At 44.8% G+C, this 18607-nt stretch overlaps 1 protein-coding gene across 2 annotated transcripts in view; it reads left to right on the top strand.

Moving 5' to 3' along the window:
• The window catches only part of DOCK1 (dedicator of cytokinesis 1), a 264405-nt gene that overhangs the window by 151161 nt on the left and 94637 nt on the right, over positions 1–18607 (top strand). For both annotated transcript variants that reach the window (XM_010408449.4, XM_010408448.4), the window contains exon 29: positions 2069–2163. In XM_010408449.4, coding sequence (XP_010406751.3) covers positions 2069–2163 — 95 coding nt within the window. The remainder of the gene's footprint in view (positions 1–2068; positions 2164–18607) is intronic.

The raw sequence follows: 18607 nt of genomic DNA, 5'->3' as shown, positions 1-18607 counted from the left end.
TCAGCAAAACACAGGAAAAATGAGCAGGGAAATGTGCAGTTTGAACTCTGCAATGAAGGCAGATCTTCTGAGCTAAAGGAGTGGCTCTGGGATGAGTTGGGCTTTGCACAGTGGTGACATCTGGAGCAGGAGCAGTTCCAGACTTGCTCTCCACCCTGTTAATGCCCAAAGCATCAGGATCTGGTTCACTGGGCACGGTGCTGTTTGGTCAGAGGTTGGATTTGGTGATCCTGGGGGTCTTTTCCCACTTTAATGATTCTGGGATTCTGTGATCTTTATTGATGTTGTGTTGTCAAACAACAGAGGGGTTATTTCACCAGGGGTATTCTGCACATGGTGGAGCCCAGCACCCTGGAAGTTCACAGAATCCCAGAATAGCTGGGGTTGGGTTGGAAGGGACCTCTGGAAATCGCCCAGTCCAACCCACTGCCAGGGCAGGGTCCAGGTAGGTTTGGAATGACTCTAGAGAGGGGGAAATTCCACGTTGCTTTGTGAAATAGAAACATGGAGAGAGAATATTTACAAGGGCTGGAGGGACAGGACTCAGGGAATGGCTTCCCAGTGCCAGAGGGCAGGGATGGGTGGGAGATTGGGAAGGAATTGTTCCCTGGGAGGGTGGGCAGGCCCTGGCACAGGGTGCCCAGAGCAGCTGGGGCTGCCCCTGGATCCCTGGCAGTGCCCAAGGCCAGGCTGGACATTGGGAGCAGCCTGGGACAGTGGGAGGTGTCCCTGCCCATGGCAGGGGTGGAATGGGATGGGATTTAAGGTCCTTTCCAACCCAAACCATTCTGGGATTCTGTGATTCTTATCTCAATGCCATATCCTCAGGACCTCTGCAGCTCCCTGCATCCACTGACTGGGAATTTCTGAGCCAGGAAAACATTTTAACAGAGCAGTGGATTAAAAGATAAATCTGCCAAAGATCCTGGCTCTCATACCTGAAGAAAGACTGATGAGAGCAGGAGCTTCAGATTCATTTCTCACTGAAAAGGTTACACAGAAAGCAGTCTTAGTTAAAAGTCCAGTCGATGGAACATATTGGGGATTTCTTTTTTGTAGGCATTTGACATTTTAAAGATAGACCAGATAAATACCATTACTGAGAAACTGTATCAAAGGGAAGATATTCTAACCTTGGAATAAAAGTTCATTTTTATCTCTGTGTGAAGTGGATCAAGGACTTTCTGCATGAAGTTCTCTTTTCCCCTTTATCTTTCTTGCAGCATTTGATATTACTGAAATTGTTAGATGGCAGTTACAGATTCGTAGGAGATGATTTACATTGTAAAGTACACGAAGTTTCTGGTCCAAAGAATTGTTTGCTTATAGCTGTGTGGAAATAAATTGGTTTATGCTGTTAAATTAACTTGTTCTTGGGCAGGTTTTCACTTGCAGGAACAATTCCTGCTGCTCCCTTTGGGAGGCTCTCTCCCTGTTTTGGGATGTCCAAGCCGTTGTTGTCCTCAGCCCCAAGTGCAGGTGATGAATCCCACTTTGAACTGGAACATGTTTTTATTTTAATACATAAGTAATCTCAATTTCAGGACAGTACTCATGGAGGGAGGGAATATTCATCACCTGACTCCAGGGAGTATTTTTAGTGCAATCATAAGAGTTAAATAAATATTTAGCTTTCTTTTTTTCCTCTTTCCATGTATCAGTGTGCTTTTATCAACTTCCCAAGAGTGTGTCACGACAGGTGTGTCACAATACATGAAAAAACTGGGAGATCTTGTCCATAGCATGGAAAATAATGATTGTTTTTCCAGCAGAAACTCCTTTTGGATAACTGGTGAACCAGTGCTTGGCCTTGAGTAATCCCATGGGTTGCTTAACTGTGGGATTACTGTTGTTATAATTTCTGCAATGGAATTATTGTAGGATTTATGGGCATCATGGATAAATGTGCTTTGGTAGGATTTGGGTGTGTTTTTTATGAAAAATGCCTTTTTTAGGAAGCAGAGCACGAAGCCCCCTTTGGCATCCAGTCCATCCATACCTGCCACCATCCCGTGGAGTTTTTCAGTCTGCGGGAGCGGCCTTCTCCAAACACTGTCTCTTCTTTTAGGACTTCCTGATGGAAACATTCATCATGTTCAAGAACCTCATCGGGAAGAACGTTTATCCCTTCGACTGGGTGATCATGAACATGATGCAGAACAAGTGAGTACAGAGGGAAAAGCTCCGGAGCTTTCCTGAGCTGGCGCCTTCGGCTTTGCTCTGGAACAACAGGGTTGCTTGGAAACAGCAACCACGAGGCTGCAGCCAGCCTGCCCTGGCTTTGCCTCCCTCTCTCATGCACAGAATTATTTCAAAATTGGCTCTGGAGGAGTGTTTTAGTGGCCTGGCTTAGGGCTCTTGGAGTCCACCAAACATTAAAGGGTGGCATCAGTCTGAGAACCCGGATTTTGCAGCCAGCTGCAGGTGCAGTAAAATTCTATGCATATCTTATAATAAGTCAGTTTATTCTTTGGAGGATGAATTGCATGTTTTGCATATGACCTCAAATTAGGGGTTATTGTATGGAGTCGTATGTCCAGGAATTATTTCAGTGGTGTTACAAGAAAGAATTAAAAAGGCTTTTAAATCCGAATTCCATCACCCCAGTAATGTAGAGAGAGGCTGAAAATGTTTCTAATGCTCATTTTTTTTCCTTAATAATTGCAGTTCTGTCATTATTTAGCATTCCTTTGTGCAGTGTTTTATGCTGGTGACATTTTATTAAGTGTGTCAAATGCTTTTATGTGTACTGAGATGAAAGTATAAGGGAAAAACATTATATTTACCAGTTGCCTGGAGAAATCTCTTCTGCATTTACTGGAAGCTACCACGGCTATAAAGTTGTCAGCGTTTCCTTATATAAAATCCTGAACCACAGCTCCTGCACTCCTTATAAAAATGCACCATAACTTTAATCTGGGCTTCTGAAGTCTCCTTAACTCCCTAATAAAATCCATTCTGAATAAATAGGAGTCAGGAGATTGAGCCATCTTTGGGTTCTTCCTGCTGGTTTGGAATGCTTAGGAAGCGCCTTGGGAAGGTGTTTAAAATGAGGAGCTCTTTGAGAGCTGATGAGGAACATCTGAAGCCCCTTGGATTGATTTCTTTTTTTATTAATTTTGAAAGTGGTTTTGCCTCAGTAATTCCAAGTGTCTTGGGAGTTATGTTGGAGGCATCAGGAAACCCTCCCAGCATGTGATACCTGTGAACAGGAGAACTCTGGGGTTCCTGGGTTTTGGGAAGGATTGAAATAGGATTGGGAAGGTTTGTGTTTGGACATTCTTAATGCCTTAACTGGCATTAATAAGTGGACACAGGGCAATTACAGTGTGGTCAGTACTGCAGTGAGTGTTGCTTGTATCAGCCCAGCACAGGAGGGACACTGAGCTCATGGACAGGATCCAGATGAGGGCACGGAGCTGCTCCGAGGGCTGGAGCCCCTCTGGAGCCAGGCTGGGAGAGCTGGGAGTGCTCAGTTGGAGAAGAGAAGGATCCAGGGAGAGCTCAGAGCCCCTTGCAGGGCCTAAAGGGGCTCCAGGAGAGCTGGAGAGGGACTGGGGACAAGGGATGGAGGGACAGGACCCAGGGAATGGATTCACACTGCCAGAGGGCAGGGATAGATGGGATATTGGGAAGGAATTCTTCCCCCTGAGGGTGGGGAGGAGCTGGGATGGAATTCCCAGAGCAGCTGTGGCTGCTCCTGGATCCCTGGCAGTGCCCAAGGTCAGGCTGGACATTGGGGCTGGGAGCAGCCTGGGACAGTGGGAGGTGTCCCTGCCCATGGCAGGGGTGGCACTGGGTGGGATTTAAGGGCCCTTCTCACCCAAACCAGTCTGGAATTGTGTTACCTTCATTGTCCATTGACCTCTCAGTGTTCACTTGGGCAGGGATTTCACCTTGGTTTTTCTTTGGCACTGTGAAATTCTGGCCGTACAAATGAAAGAGCAGAGGTACAAAACCAGCCTTTCCCTGCCCATGGTTTTTTTCCTTAAAGCACAAAGGGATCCTTACCCCAGGCAGGTCCTCACGGAAAATTTGGAGCAATACAAAGCAGTTTGGTTCACAGTTAGGACAGAGGCTTGGAATTTTTATCCTTAAAAATAATCTTGTCTTTGTCCCAAGCTGGACACAAAGTCCTGAGGAGGCAGAAATGGGATGTGTTGATGATCTTTGATTCTTCCTGACTCACCTCAGTGCCTGAATATCTGAGTAGTATTTAAAGTTAAAACCATTTTCCAGTCTTTTTGGTGTTGATGAGTATCTTCAGATGTCCTGAGGGGGGTTGTTCATCCCTCATTCCCTCATTCCCATTGCACCAGCTCCTTTGGAAATGCTTCTCCATTGATTTCCGTGCTTTTCATTTTTCCTGTTGGAGTTAACGTGGTTTCCAAAACCAGTGAGCTGCAGTGTAAAACACCTTGTTTTGTCCATCTGCTCCATTTATTTCCACCCTTACAAAGTTTTATTGAAGAAAAACAGATGAAATTTAAGAACAAATTTTGCCTTTTAAGGCTGTGACATCCCCTCCATAGGAATAACTCCGAACGTGCAATTTGGTGTCATTTTTGAAAGCACCTCTTCGGCAGTTTCTGTGCTATGAACCAAATCAAGGGAATTAAATTTTAACTGTATCCACAATTTCATATATTTCCTGCATGGATTATATCTGGTAGTGTGAAACAATGGGAGAAAGAATTAAAATAACTGGAAAACAGAGCTCTAATTCCCCTTTTAGACCAGTGCTTTAGTTTTCTCTTAAAGCTCCTCTCCACTCAGTGGTTTGCTTCCAGATGAAAATACTCTGGAGTAAGCAGTGGATTCAAATGTTCTGGATGAGATCAAGTTGTAGCCATGGGGGAAGAGGGAAATGGAGAAATGCATGTGAATGACTGGATTACAGGGAATATTTGCAAATACAAGTTTAGTTCAAATTTAGTATTATATTTTTTTGACCTTCACTAGTGGGATAAATATATAGAAAGATATATATTATTTCTTACATATATTATAGATATAAAAAATCTGCACACTCAGTAGTAGTGACAGAAATGACTCCCAGTGCTTTGCCTGCCTGTTTTTGGTCCAGTGCATGAAAACATCAGGGTCCTCTCTCTTTTCTGCCTCCCAGTATTGCTGTGCCAGGCTCAGGATCACATCCCAGGCTCAGGATCACATCCCATGCCTTTGTTCCAACACCATGGGGAGTCACGCTGTGTTCCCACCTTTCATGCTGAAATGAACACCAAAAAATCTTCATATCTAACAAGATAATTCTTCCTTTTTTGTAGAATGCTTTATTTACTCACTTGTCTAGTTCAGTAAAATTCTCATTTTAGGAAAGCAATTTGTTGGTTCAGACTCCAAGGTTTTGGTGTCACCGATTTGATGGAATTGCCACCAACGTGTTGAAGGTGACATTGGTTTGCAGGTGGCTGACCAGCATTTTGGAGTTAAAAGAATTCATTTTGGGGGTAAAAGCAGAGAATATTTGAATTGATGCAGTGGCTTTTCCTTTCACTTCCAAATTTTGGTCCAGATCAGCTCCTGGATTACTGTAAACAACAATATCCAAGGAAAGGAGATGGAAAAAAACCACTGAGGGATGACAAAGATGGATAAGAGACCATTAAATGTACTTTTGAAACAGCTCCTTGGAAGGAGGAGTTGGAAATGTCTTACAGTTCCTTTTAGGATACTTGTCCACCTTTAAGTTGCAGCTGCTGTAGAGTTTGTCTGTGCCCACATTTTCAGGGAGAGTTCTTCCTATTACAGCCATAATATCTGTATTTAATAATTTTAAGCAATCAGGGAGTTTCCTGTGTTTCAGGATAGGGCTGGGAAGTGCTTTGGAGGCAGATTCTTCATTCCAGGCACCTCCTGCAGGAAAACACACGCGAGGAGTTGGAACTGTAGAGGTAGTTGCAAAAAAAGGCAGGGATTTTGTCTTGTTTACATTTCCCCCATCGAAACCATGTTTCGAAATGATTCTGAAATGTTTTAGAAATTGTTTTTAACTTTTGTCAGAGGCTGACAAGCTAAACTTAGGTTCCTCCTAAACACATAACTCAGAACATGAAAGCAATTCCTCGCTACGGTTCCGTAAATGCAAATAATTTAGTCTTTGGTCTTACTTTTGGCATTTGAGACAATCAAGTTCCTTTGGTAAGACCTTATGATATATTAATTTGTAGCTGCTACTTTCATCTGCAGCTGTGCCACTGGAAGCTGAGTTGCCTATGAAAAAGGAATTTGATGTTTGCTGTTCTATTTTTTGTTTCTAATGTCCATATTTACATAAAATACCTGTTTGTTTTGCCTTTTGAAGTCGGAGGAAAAGGGATGAGATGCTCTCGGTGAAAATGAGGTTTCTCATCTCTATTTTTTTTTTCCCAGAGGAAGTAGAGCTGGCCTGGGGAGGGAATCTGGTGGGTGTTACCTATTGTGTCAGGGAGGGTTAGGTTGGGTTTCAGGAGAAGGTTCTTCCCAGAGGATGGCTGGGCACTGGAAAAGCTCCACAGGGAATGGTCAAGGCCCCAAACTCTGCTCAGCACAACAGAAATATTCCTGTATTATGCCCCCTGTTCCCAGCACAAATCCAAACCACCACCCCACATCTTCCATGAACAAAATGCCCTCAACCCCACCCAAACCCAGCCCACCAGCCCAGGATCTCAATGAATTTTCTGTGTGAAAGCCAAAAAAAGCCTCGCAAGGAGGAGGACAAAGGACGAGGGAGACACGCCGGATAAACACATCCTGGAATGTTTATTTTTGGAGCTTCCAGGGAAATGTAGGCAGTTCTGCTGCATGGTTGTCATAGCAGTACCTGTCAGATCCACGCTGTGCTCTCAGAATTACCTCCAGTGATGTTTGTGACCGTCCACCAGGAGTGGGCAAACCCTGGCGTGCGTCAGGAACCGGAGCAACTTTTGCGTAACTCGGAACCTTCAAAAGCAGCCCAGGGTTCAGCTGCCTCTGAGTTTATCCTTCCTGACAAGTCACCCAAAGCCAAACTGAAACTGGGGTTTAGCTTATGGAAATTTGTCTTAATTGCAATATTCTGCTGGGTTTGAGGCAGGCTTATGGAAACAAAAGCAGGATGGTTTTAATAAATGTCTGAAAATAGGCTCTTTGCACTTACATAATTGACCAGTCAAGTCGCATCCATCAGATGAGTGCAAGTGCAAAAGCTCTTATTTAAAATCCATCCCGAGCTCCTGCTGGATGAGGTGTAGTTTTCATAACAGGCAAAAAGAGGCCAGAAGGATGGCAAAGATTCTGGATTGGAAACGATGGGAAAAGCAGAGACACCCCACAGTTTCACAGCCTATCAGGTGTTATTAAATCTATGGGATTGGGGTGGAGGGAGCAGAAGAAGCTTTAAAATCGTGATTTCATTTCCTAAACCCCTTCATGGGTTCAAGCCTGTGTTAATTCCATGCTCAAAGACATTATTCATGGCCTTAAGTTGCTCCAGGGGAGGTTTAGATTGGAGATTAGGGAAAGTTTTTTCATGGAAAGGGTTTTCATGCACTGGATCAGGATGCCCAGGGCAGTGGTGGAGTCCCCATCCCTGGAAGTGTCCCAAAAACATGTGGAACAAGGTGGGCTGAGGGTTGGACTCAATGACCTGAAGGGTTTTTTCCAACCTTAACCACTCAATTTTATGCTTAGTGGCTGTTACTTGAAAATCTGAATTTATAACTGGGGCCCTGATCACTAAAATATTCCCTGAAGATATGTTTTAGTGGAATATGTTAACTGGTTTACATTCCCAAATTGGAACTGGGATGAAGGAGGTGTTTGCAATGCAATTATGTTTTAGGAGGCCAAGGGATGCATTGTTTCAAGAAGAGTCTGAACAGTACAAAAAGCTTGGATTAGAAGGAATTGCTGCTACTTTTCCTGACTATTAATGCATTTCCTATAGGACTCTGTGCTTATTTAAAAAGTTTAAGAGTCCAGACATGCAGCTTGAACAATCAAATAATTTAATTCAGGGCTGGAATGCAGTAAGACTTCAAATGGGAGCAATTTTGTTTTTCTTTAGTGCTGAATATTTCTCTGTATAGAAAAGCCTCCCACTATTTCCCATGTATGGACTGAGGATAACAATTTTCAAAGCTCATAACTTCCTTAGGAGCCAGTTCTCAGAATTAACTCATGTACCCCAAAGTTTGCTCTTCATCTGGGAGTAAAAGACACGAATGCACATTGGTAAATCACCTAAAATTTCTGTGCATGCAGGAACTTTTTTTGCTGTCCATAAAAAACCCCGTTGCATAATGCACTGACCTTTTCAGGAAAGACCTTGCAGGATTTTTGGTTTAGCGTTGTACCTGTCAAATTAACTGCACCTGGGAGGAAAATGAATCTACTTGACTATGTTTGAAATAACAGGATATTTTCTTATTCAAAGAGCTGAGATTCCTTGAAGGAATATTCTCCAGCAGGTGCTCTTTTCCCTTGATGGTTTCCACCCCATAGCAGGTGGTTTTCTCCCAGCCTTTGGAGTTAGAAATGTCCCTGGAATTGGTGGAATATTGATCGTGGTGTGGTTGTGAGAACTGATGGAACACTTGGGGCAGCCCGCTGGATTTAATGATCTGGTTTGCTCCTTAATTTCTGTAATCTCTGATCACTTAGGATGGAGAAGTCATGGAAGGCGGGCAGGGTTAGATGGGATTTTGGGAAGGAATTGTTCCCTGGGAGGGTGGTGAGGGGCTGGGATGGAATTCCCAGAGCAGCTGTGGCTGCTCCATCCCTGGCAGTGCCCCAGGTCAGGCTGGACAGGGCTTGGAGCACCCTGGGGTGGTGGAAGGCTCCCTGTCCATGGCAGGGGTGGGAATGGGATGGGCTTTAAGGTCTTTCCAACCCAAACCAGTCTGGGATTCTGAGAAGCACCCAGTGAAGCTGCCAATGTTGGGATGTGGGTGTGAGATGTCCCAGCCCTCCCAAATCCATCAGCTCCTTCTCTGAGCACTCTTTCCATCTATTTGGGTCATGATTAATGTCCCCTGGGGTCTAAAGGTGGAGTAATGATTTCCAGTTTGTTGATCATAATTGTATCATCTTAATTACGGTTTTCATGTGTTTGGAGCCGTGTTGGGTTTTTGGGAAGATTTCCTGCAGTGGGGTGAGCTTGGCCTGGTGACCACATCCAGCATCTTCTGTGATGCTGCTTGTTCTGGGTTTTATTGTGCTTCCCTTGACAAAGATATTTTCCTGTCCCTGAATGTGGATGGGATTTGGTGTCCTCCCAGGAATGGAAATCTCAGAGCCATGGCAGCTCTATAAAACCAGGAAAAGGCTGTTGCAGGTCCTTTTCATCCTAAAGCACAACTTGCTTTTAATTTTGCTTCCAAAATTTCCCTGTGGAGCATTAGCTCCACCTTCATTGCTCACTACCAACCCCATGACACTTCAACCTTTGATTTGCCAACAAGAAAATTCCAGTGACTTGGAAGCAAAGAATTGTGTGCTAGGGAACAGCTCTTTCTGCACTAGGAAGAAACACAGAGGGATGAAATGACCCCAACTGCTGGTGTTCTTGAGTTCAAGGGGGAAAAGGGTTTTTTAGAGATTTTTTTTTTTTATCTTCTGTTAAAAGGCCTTGCTATTTTTGGCACCTTGCAGAGTTCTAGGTAGCGAGGCAGTGCTGAGGTTTAGACCTGGAGAATTCCTGGCTGTGGACTGGTTGTCCTCCTTGGAGTGGGAGCAAATTGAATCCCTTCAAAACCTTCCGAATGCTCCATGTGTCTTATAAAGCTTGGGAACTTCAAGGAATCTGTGGGATTATCATAGGATTGTTAAGGGTGGGGAGGAGCTCTGAGATCACTGGGATCACTGCTCAACCCAGCAGCACCACCTCATCCTCAATGGCCACATCCACACATTTTTTGAACACTTCCAGGGCTTGGGACTCCGCCACTGCCCTGGGCAGCTGTGCCAGGACTGGACAACCCTTTCCATGAAGAGATTTTTTCCTAATATCCAACCTAAACCTCCCCTGGTGCGACTTGAGGCCGTTTCCTCTCATCCTGTCACTGTTACTTAGAGCAGTCCTCAGCCCAGGGGCCATCCCATGGTACTGCTGGGGGTTTTCCCTGGAGGATGTTTCATGGGGAATCACCGGCAGGAGTAGCTACTCCTCCCAAACACCACTTTGCCCTGCTGGTTGTCTGCCCTGGTGTATTTTACCTGCTCTAAAGTCACGAGCGTTTTACAGGCATCTCCCAGTGTGTCATTTCCCAGAGTGGCTCAGAAATGGGATACTTGAAGGAGAAATAGGGCACAGAAGCTGCACACAGCTGAGTGAAAGAGGCAGCTTGGCTCAACTGCTGCACTAAGGAACAGCAAGAGAATGTTGAAAATGGCTTTTCATTCCTCACTTTCTGGAGCCATCACCCACAGGATGCTGTGGATGTCTGGTTTCCTTTGTTTTTTTAACAAGATCCTTGGAAATCCAACTCATTTTTTTGGCTACTTGCCCTCTTTTTTCCCAACTTGCATCTTTAGAGTGTTGAGAACTGCTGGGTTTAACACATTGTTCTGAAAGAAAGCTCTGAGAGGTTATTAGCCTGTGTGTCATGGTAATTCTGTGCTAAGAGCTAATTGAGACCTGAAGAAGCCTTGCCAAATTAATTTCAAATGGAACACAATGATTCCAGTATTATTTTCCCTTCTGGAATCTAAACCTGGGTTGGTATTAAGGTACTTTGGGATGACTGTACTCATAAGCATTTTACCAGCCAATATATTTATCAGTTTGGATTTTATGATATTTTTTTATCAAATTAAGCAAGAAGAATTCAATATATTGTGCACTAAATGGTGGATATTGATGTTGTTACATGTTTTTGGTTTTTGTTTTGTGCTCTCATTACTTCAGGGGTAGCAGGAACCCTTGGCAGATTACATTTCCTCAGACAGATCCTTTAGCGTAAGCCTTCCTTTAATTTAAAGTTTTCTTACAATTTTCTAATTAGAACTGACAAACCCCTTAACTGTCAATTTAAATTTTACATTTTATTTAGTGATTCTCATGTTCTTTTCTCCATTGCTGCCTGAACCCACTCCAAAGGCCCTGGTGTGCAGATACTCAAGGTTTAGCTCTCTCTAAGATGAGCTCACGAACATTTGAATCCACATTATTGTACCAGTGTGGGTGTTTGGGATGAAGCTGTAGCTCAGTATTTGCTTTCTCATTTCATGGAGCTTTGGGGACTTTCCCAGCTTTATTCTGCTTTTCCTGGCTCCTCACAGTCAGTTTGGTGCCTGCAGCACCACATTTCGTGGGACCACCCGGAGGAGTTTTGCTCCTTAGGTTCACACAGGAAAAATGATCCCTTGGAAATGTGACCAAAACCAAGACTGAGAAAATGATGTTGGTGCCCTTTGGTGGTGGGAATCCAAAGACCATGGAGCATCCTGGTGGCACCTGGGGATACGGGTCAGTGGTGGCTTGGGAATGCTGGCTTGGACTCGATGATCTTAGGGGGCTTTTCCAACTTCAGTGATCCCATGATTCTGTGGTAGGAGGGAAAAACGTTCTACCTTAGCGCCCAAACCCACCCGGATGTGGTATTCCAGTTATTAATTGGAATTAAGGTGCCCTGACTGCTCAATTTGTGCGCATTTAACCCCCTCCCATAAAGGCTGTTGACGTCACAGCCCCAAATACAAAACTCTTGGGTTTTTTTAGCACAGGATGTAAGGCATGAGCACGATGTGGGAACACTCGGTGCCTATAAAAGCAGCGCCGTGAAGGAGGTAATTAAATAAAGCTGAAGGTGTTAAATCCCAAAGCAGGGCTCCATTTTCACCAAGTCAAAGCTAACACCACGTGATGTTTATTTTTAACAGGAAAGGTGTAGCAACTTTCACTTAACAATCGTTATTTTTCCACATCAGCATCATTTCAGTCACTACCACTGCACATTTTAAAATACCCAGAGAGTGAAATACGGGCTGCTTTTTCACACTTGGGGTCTATTCATCCTTTCCAGTATTGTAAAAAACCCCAGTATTTCAGTGTTGAGAAGTAACAAAAAACAGTTGGTTGGATATTATAAATGCATTTTCAGGCTTAAATGCTTTTTTTTGGCTGTTAGTCTGGAATTCAGATTTCTGTAGTGAGCTTTGCACTGAAATTCTGTCTGTTTGACCATCAATGAGTGACTTCAGGATTTTCAGCACTTAGAGCAGCTTGACAGAACAGAGATATTGTACATATTATAAAACAGTACTTTGCTCTTAATGTATTATTTTGTTAATGATTCACAAGAATAGTGACCAGCACAGTTATTAATTTAATACAATTTGGGTAAAATGTGCCTAAAGCCCTGTTTGCTTTTACCTTGCCAACACATTCCTTGTCTGAATTTTCATCTTTTCCAACGACCGACAATGGTGCAGCATTTTGGCTTCTCAGAGCAGCAGCCTCGATGCTTAAAAAGCCAGCAAGGCCTTTTCTGGGGTTATTAAATTTCAGGATCAGAAATATTTCATGAACATACTGTAGAAAACAAGCTTTTCCAGTTGGAGTGTGAGAAAACACAGCCACTGTAGGAAGAACTGGAGGGTTTTTTTAAAAAGAAGGAAATTATTCCTGCTCTGATGTAACAGATGAGTGATTGTAGGGCAGGAAGAGTTTAAAGCATATTTTGAGAGAAAAGAGGTGCCAGATCATTGGCTATCACCAGTTTGAAGGTTTGTATCACTGAATATGAGCACTGAAAAGGCATCTTCTGTCTCTCTCAGTGCATTGCAGGCAGAGCTTGAGCTCAGCCTTTCTTGATGGATGTTTCTCCTTTTTCCTTTTCCATCAGAAGTGTTACAGGTAAGCAGGTCTTTGCAGGTAGTAAACCAGGTATTTCCAGATCTGGGGATGAACAGGCTGAACTGAGAAGGTAAATCCATGGTTTTTTAACATTAACCAAAATGAGAGCTTCTTTAGTATCCAGGTGATGGACATAGATTCTCACTGGTGTTAGAAAATATCCATCCAGGGGCACACTCTGTGCAAATCCTGTTCCTTGAGTGGCTGAACTTTAAACTACCACCATGTTTTTTCATTTGGGATGTTCAAAGCAATAACATGAAAGATATTAAAAGCAAACCTTTCCCCTCCTTAAATTCCTTGTATATAAACATTCACCAAATGCCTGGTGAGCTGCAAAGGGAATTTATTGTCAGTGTGTTCAGGGATCTGTTTGGATTTGCTCTGCCTGCGACAGGAGCTTTGCTCTCCCAGCTTTTTCAGATTGTTTTGTCCTGGATGTGTGGGAAAGGCTTCCCCCTGTCCATTCCATCTTCCCCTGAGCCCTGGCCATGTTCCCAGCCTGCATCCAGAGCCCTCTGCATCCAGGCACTCTGGAAATGCCTTTGCTGTTCCTGCTCTGACCTTTCCCACCCCATCTGACTGTTCAGCTTCCCTAAGCCCTCACCTGGAGATTCGGGAGAGCATCCACCTGCCCTTCGGGGGAGTTGTTTGCTGCTTGCCAGCAACTCCAGGAAAAGAAAAATATTAATAATGTATGACTGGTGCAGAAGGTGTGAAAACTGTCATTTCTCAGGTCCCTGTGATCATCAGTGACATGAAAACTCTGTCTTTCTGCAAGTGGCTTCAGAGAGAGGGAGCTGAAACAGAGCATCTGATCCCTGATCCCCTCTCTGCTCCAATTCCCTTTGGAGCTCCCGGGTGACAGAGCCCCCTCTCCATAACCCTCACACCTCGTGTGGTGCAGCAGCATCCCCTGGCTCAATTTGTTAAGTTTTGGGCAGTTTAATTGGTTTGGGCAGCGCTCTGCTGGCTCAGGTGTCACCTGGCTGCCTGCAGGTGGTGCAGAGCCAGCACTAAAGCTCTGCCTGGTGGGAAACTTGGGATGCAGGTGCAGCAGCACTTAGGTGGGAATGCACAGGGCAGGAGAAGATGTCTTGTGGAACAGGAACACTGAAATTCATCACAGCATGGGGTGAGTCAGCTTATCTTCAAAAACTCTGGGAATTGAGTCCACCAGATGGGCTCCTGCACAGCACTGAGTGCCCAGCAGAGCCCTCCTTCACAGGGATGGATGGAGGGATGGATGGATGGATGGATGGATGGGTGGATGGAGGGATGGATGGATGGAGGGATGGATGGATGGATGGATGGATGGGTGGATGGAGGGATGGGGGGATGGATGGAGGGATGGATGGATGGATGGATGGATGGAGGGATGGATGGAGGGATGGATGGAGGGAGGGATGGATGGAGGGAGGGATGGATGGATGGATGGATGGATGGATGGATGGGTGGATGGAGGGATGGATGGATGGAGGGATGGATGAAGAGATGGAGGGAGGGATGGATGAAGAGATGGAGGGAGGGATGGATGGATGGATGGATGGATGGAGGGATGGATGGATGGATGGATGGATGGATGGATGGATGGATGAACAAACTGCACAGGAAGCAGGGAAGGCTTCAGCAGTTTTATCCACCTCTCCTGTTTTTCATTTAATTTCTTTTTTTCTCATCTTCCATGTGAAAATATATTTTTGTTCCTGTCACAGTCAAACTGTGAGAGCTTTGTGGAGGAAGAGGTGATTTTGAGTTATATAAAAAAATCACCTTTATGACATTACTTATTTCTTAATGCTGGAATTTTCCTTCTGAGGGCTCGGGCACTCCCTGGGTTTGTTCCTCTCTGTGTTTGACTGTTAAAATGGATTTACTTTGTATGATTTGACTGTAGCTGGCCCAGTCATGTCTGCACTATGGGAGGTGTAACACAAGTACTCAAAAAAAGGATGCAGGAGAAGATAATTGATGATTTTCTGACAGTTCTCTGATAAAGATATCCAAACAGAAACAGTTCTGGGATGAATTTCAGTTGCATGTTCCCGTCAGGGAGTTTTTAAAGGAGGTGTGATACTACGACGGCTTTGTGAGGATTCACTCTCCCTCCCACACTTGTTGTCTCATGTTCTTCCTTCTGGACTGTTTTACATCTTCTCATGCAGAAACCACATTTCATTTTTAAAAATCAAAAGTGAAATTGCCAACTGTCAAAACCAAACATGTTTTCTGTAAGTTCTTCTCGAACACAGACTAACTTTTTATTTGTCAGACTATTTTTGACAACGTGCTCCTTCCACAGTCCCTTCAGCCGTGTTTCCTCGAGGAAAAGTTTTCTTAAGGAAGAGTATTTCCATCTCTGAGATCTGAATCACAGTTATTAGCTGATATTTGGTATCATGTTGGTCTGTACTTTCCTGTTTTGGTACAGCCTCAAGCACTTTTTAGACTTAGAGATGTGCATTCAACACTTGCCAGTGTTGGTATCCCTGATTTCTTAGCCACAGTTTTTCTGATCTACATAAACCTGTAATTTTCAGTGGTTTTGACAGATTTTAAGGATTTTATTGGGGGTTCTTTTAAGAATCATTCTTCATCTTTTCCAGTTTGTCCAAAGCTCCAAAGCTCATTTTTCCCTCCCTGTGTTCTGACGCTGCTGAGGGAGGGAGCGGGGCCTTGGTGCTCCTCGAGGGACACGCTCTTGGCTCTTCTGGAATGTCTCTTGGATAATGTCATGGAGTTACAGGATCCCATGCTGCAAGGGCATCTCAGGGATCACCTGGTGTGCTCTTCCTTGGGAAAAGCCCAGGGAAGTGCGAAGGAAGGGAAGTTGGTTCTCCTTGGAGAGCACGTTCTCAGCTCTGCTGTGATTTTCTCTTGATGAGAGGATTCTCTTTCTGTGTGGAATCATAGAACCACAGGATGATTGGGGTGGAAGGGACCTTAAAGCCCATCCAGTGCCACCCCTGCCATGGGCAGGGACACCTCCCACTGTCCCAGGCTGCTCCCAGCCCCAATGTCCAGCCTGGCCTTGGGCACTGCCAGGGATCCAGGGGCAGCCCCAGCTGCTCTGGGCACCCTGTGCCAGGGCCTGCCCACCCTCCCAGGGAACAATTCCTTCCCAGTATCCCATCTAACCCTGCCCTCTGGCAGTTTGTACCCATTCCTCCTTGTCCTGTCACTCCAGTTCTGGTGAATTGTCCCTCCCCAGTTTCCCTGGAGCCCCTTCTGGAAGGTGCTGTTGAGGTCTCCCCACCACCTTTTCTTCTCTAGGCTGAACAATCCCATCTCTCCCATCCTGTCTCCACAGGGGAGGTGCTCCAGACCCCTTACCAACTTCATGGCCTCCTCGGGACTTGCTCCAACAGTTCCATGTCCTCCTTATGCTGGGCACCAGACCTGTCCAGAGTACTCCAGATAGGAATCCATTTCATCATATTTCCTGTTTTAATTTGCTATTTTCTGGTTCAGTCTAATGAAAAAAATGCACCCTTGCAGTAGTAAACTCTTACCTCTTGATTGCAGAGGGTGAAAATCCCCCTCTCTGCTTTGCTGCTGCCAACTCAGTTTTAATGAACAGGAATCCCAAACAAGGATTGGATGGAAAACCCGAGAGAGTTGTGAGATGGTCATCAACCAGTCAAGGGTGAGGCAGGGGTTGAAATTCTCTGTATTTATCTTTAAAAGGCCCTTGCACTCTTTGCTGTGTGCTCTGGGTGATCTATGGCTTCACCCAGGGCTTGTCAAACAGCCCTGGAAGGAGGCAGTCGGCTTAATTAAAGCAGATCGACGTTTTTACAGCTTCCTATATTTTAGTTTCTGCCAAGACAACTGACAACAAGAAATGAGGAATTTATGAAAGAATCATGAAAAATTTATGCTGGCATATGAGATTTATTCATCCAGCATAGAAAGTGTGCTTTAAACTCTGACATCAGAGCTGCTAACAGGAGAGTTGGAAATAGACTAAACTGTTGATTGTGTTGTATGAATATGCAGATTCCACACTGGATTTCCATCCTGTGCTGTGCTTCGTATTTCACAGAGCCATGGAATGCTTTGGGTTGGAAAGGACCTTAAATCCCATCTCATCCCACCCCTGCCATGGGCAGGGACACCTCCCACTGTCCCAGGCTGCTCCCAGCCCCAATGTCCAGCCTGGCCTTGGGCACTGCCAGGGATCCAGGGGCAGCCCCAGCTGCTCTGGGCACCCTGTGCCAGGGCCTGCCCACCCTGCCAGGGAACAATTCCTGCCCAATATCCCATCTAAATCTACTCTCCTTCGGCTTAAAGCCATCTTCCCTTGTCCTATCAATGCAGTAGTTGCTGGATTTCTAACTTAGAACTGAGTTTGTTTCACTGTTAGTCAGGATTTCAAACTCATTATTTGCATTAGTCAAAACTCCTGGAATAAAACCCCTTAGAAGAAAACTGGAGTATTGCCAGTGACATACATCAAATCCTTCAATATTTAATCTTTTAAAAAACCCCAAAACCTCAACCCAACGCTCATGTGCATTTCTGGGAAAAAAAAAAAAGGTTTAGATATTTATTTTTTAAGCTTTGCTGAGCACTTTCTGGATATTATCTTCACAAAGCAGAGCTCGGTGTGTGGACGTCCGAGTCCACAGGGAAAATAGCAGCATTTTCCTCAGTCTCATTTCAGCTCAACTGTTGCATTAATTTCCTTTATAACTTCTGACATCTGTGGCACGAATTGTTAATTTGTTTGGTCTGGAAGTTGGTGAGAAATGACGACTCCACAGAAGCCAGAGTGCAAAACCACTGTTGCCTTCAGCATTTTTTGCCATGGCTCCCCTGACGTGACCGACTCCTCCATTTTGTGCTTAACCTGGATTTGACTGAAATTTGTAAACATTCCCTGTACATGGAGTTTTGTATCAGAGCTTGCTGTTCTCTCTGCTGTAAAATATCTAATCCCTTTCACTTACATGTTTCTGTTAAAGCTGCTCCCTTGTTCTGACATGGAAATCCTCCCTGTACAAGTGTGATGGATGAAACGCAGCACTTGCCTTGATTTAACGTGGGGACTCGGAGAGGTTTGTTAGAGCTGATAAATAGAAAGGGGTTGTTTGAAGACACCCTGGAGTGGGTTTTGGGCAGAGATGTGGGTGTGGGATGAGCAGAACAGCTCCAAGACTCATTGATCATGGAAATAATTCTCCAGATCTGAAAAAACTCAGTTCAGTCTGTCAGAGACGTCTCACAGAAAGCACGTGGAGTGAGATAATGATGCACCGCAATTAACCTCAGATGGGCAGCTATGGATGAGACAAGCTTTACTGGCACGTGAGCTTTTTCCAAGTTTTTCAGCTCATTCAGTTGAAAATCTGGAAGGGCTGGATTGTATTTTGTGGATAGATATGTTAAATAGCAAATAAATGCTGTTAAAATTGGTGGGTGCCAAGGACAGGTTCTTGTGCAATAGAAGAGATTTGTTGGATTAAGGAATAGGACAGGATGGGGGGGAATGGCCTTAAGCTGTAGGAGGGCAGTGTTGGGTGGGGTATTGGGAAGGAATTGTTCCCTGGGAGGGTGGGCAGGCCCTGGCACAGGGTGCCCAGAGCAGCTGGGGCTGCCCCTGGATCCCTGGCAGCATCCAAAGCCAGGTTGGACTTTGGGGCTTGGAGCAACTGAAGTAGGATTCTGTGATTCTCTGATTCTTAGGAAAAGCTGAAGGTTCTCTTTTCTCCATCGGAGCTGTGGGAGATGTTAATGGGGCTGTAAACGTGGCAGTTGAGCATG

Source organism: Corvus cornix, chromosome 6 (assembly GCF_000738735.6).
Source record: "Corvus cornix cornix isolate S_Up_H32 chromosome 6, ASM73873v5, whole genome shotgun sequence".
NCBI classification, from domain to species: Eukaryota; Metazoa; Chordata; class Aves; order Passeriformes; family Corvidae; genus Corvus; species Corvus cornix.
This window is presented reverse-complemented; position numbering and strand designations above follow the sequence as displayed.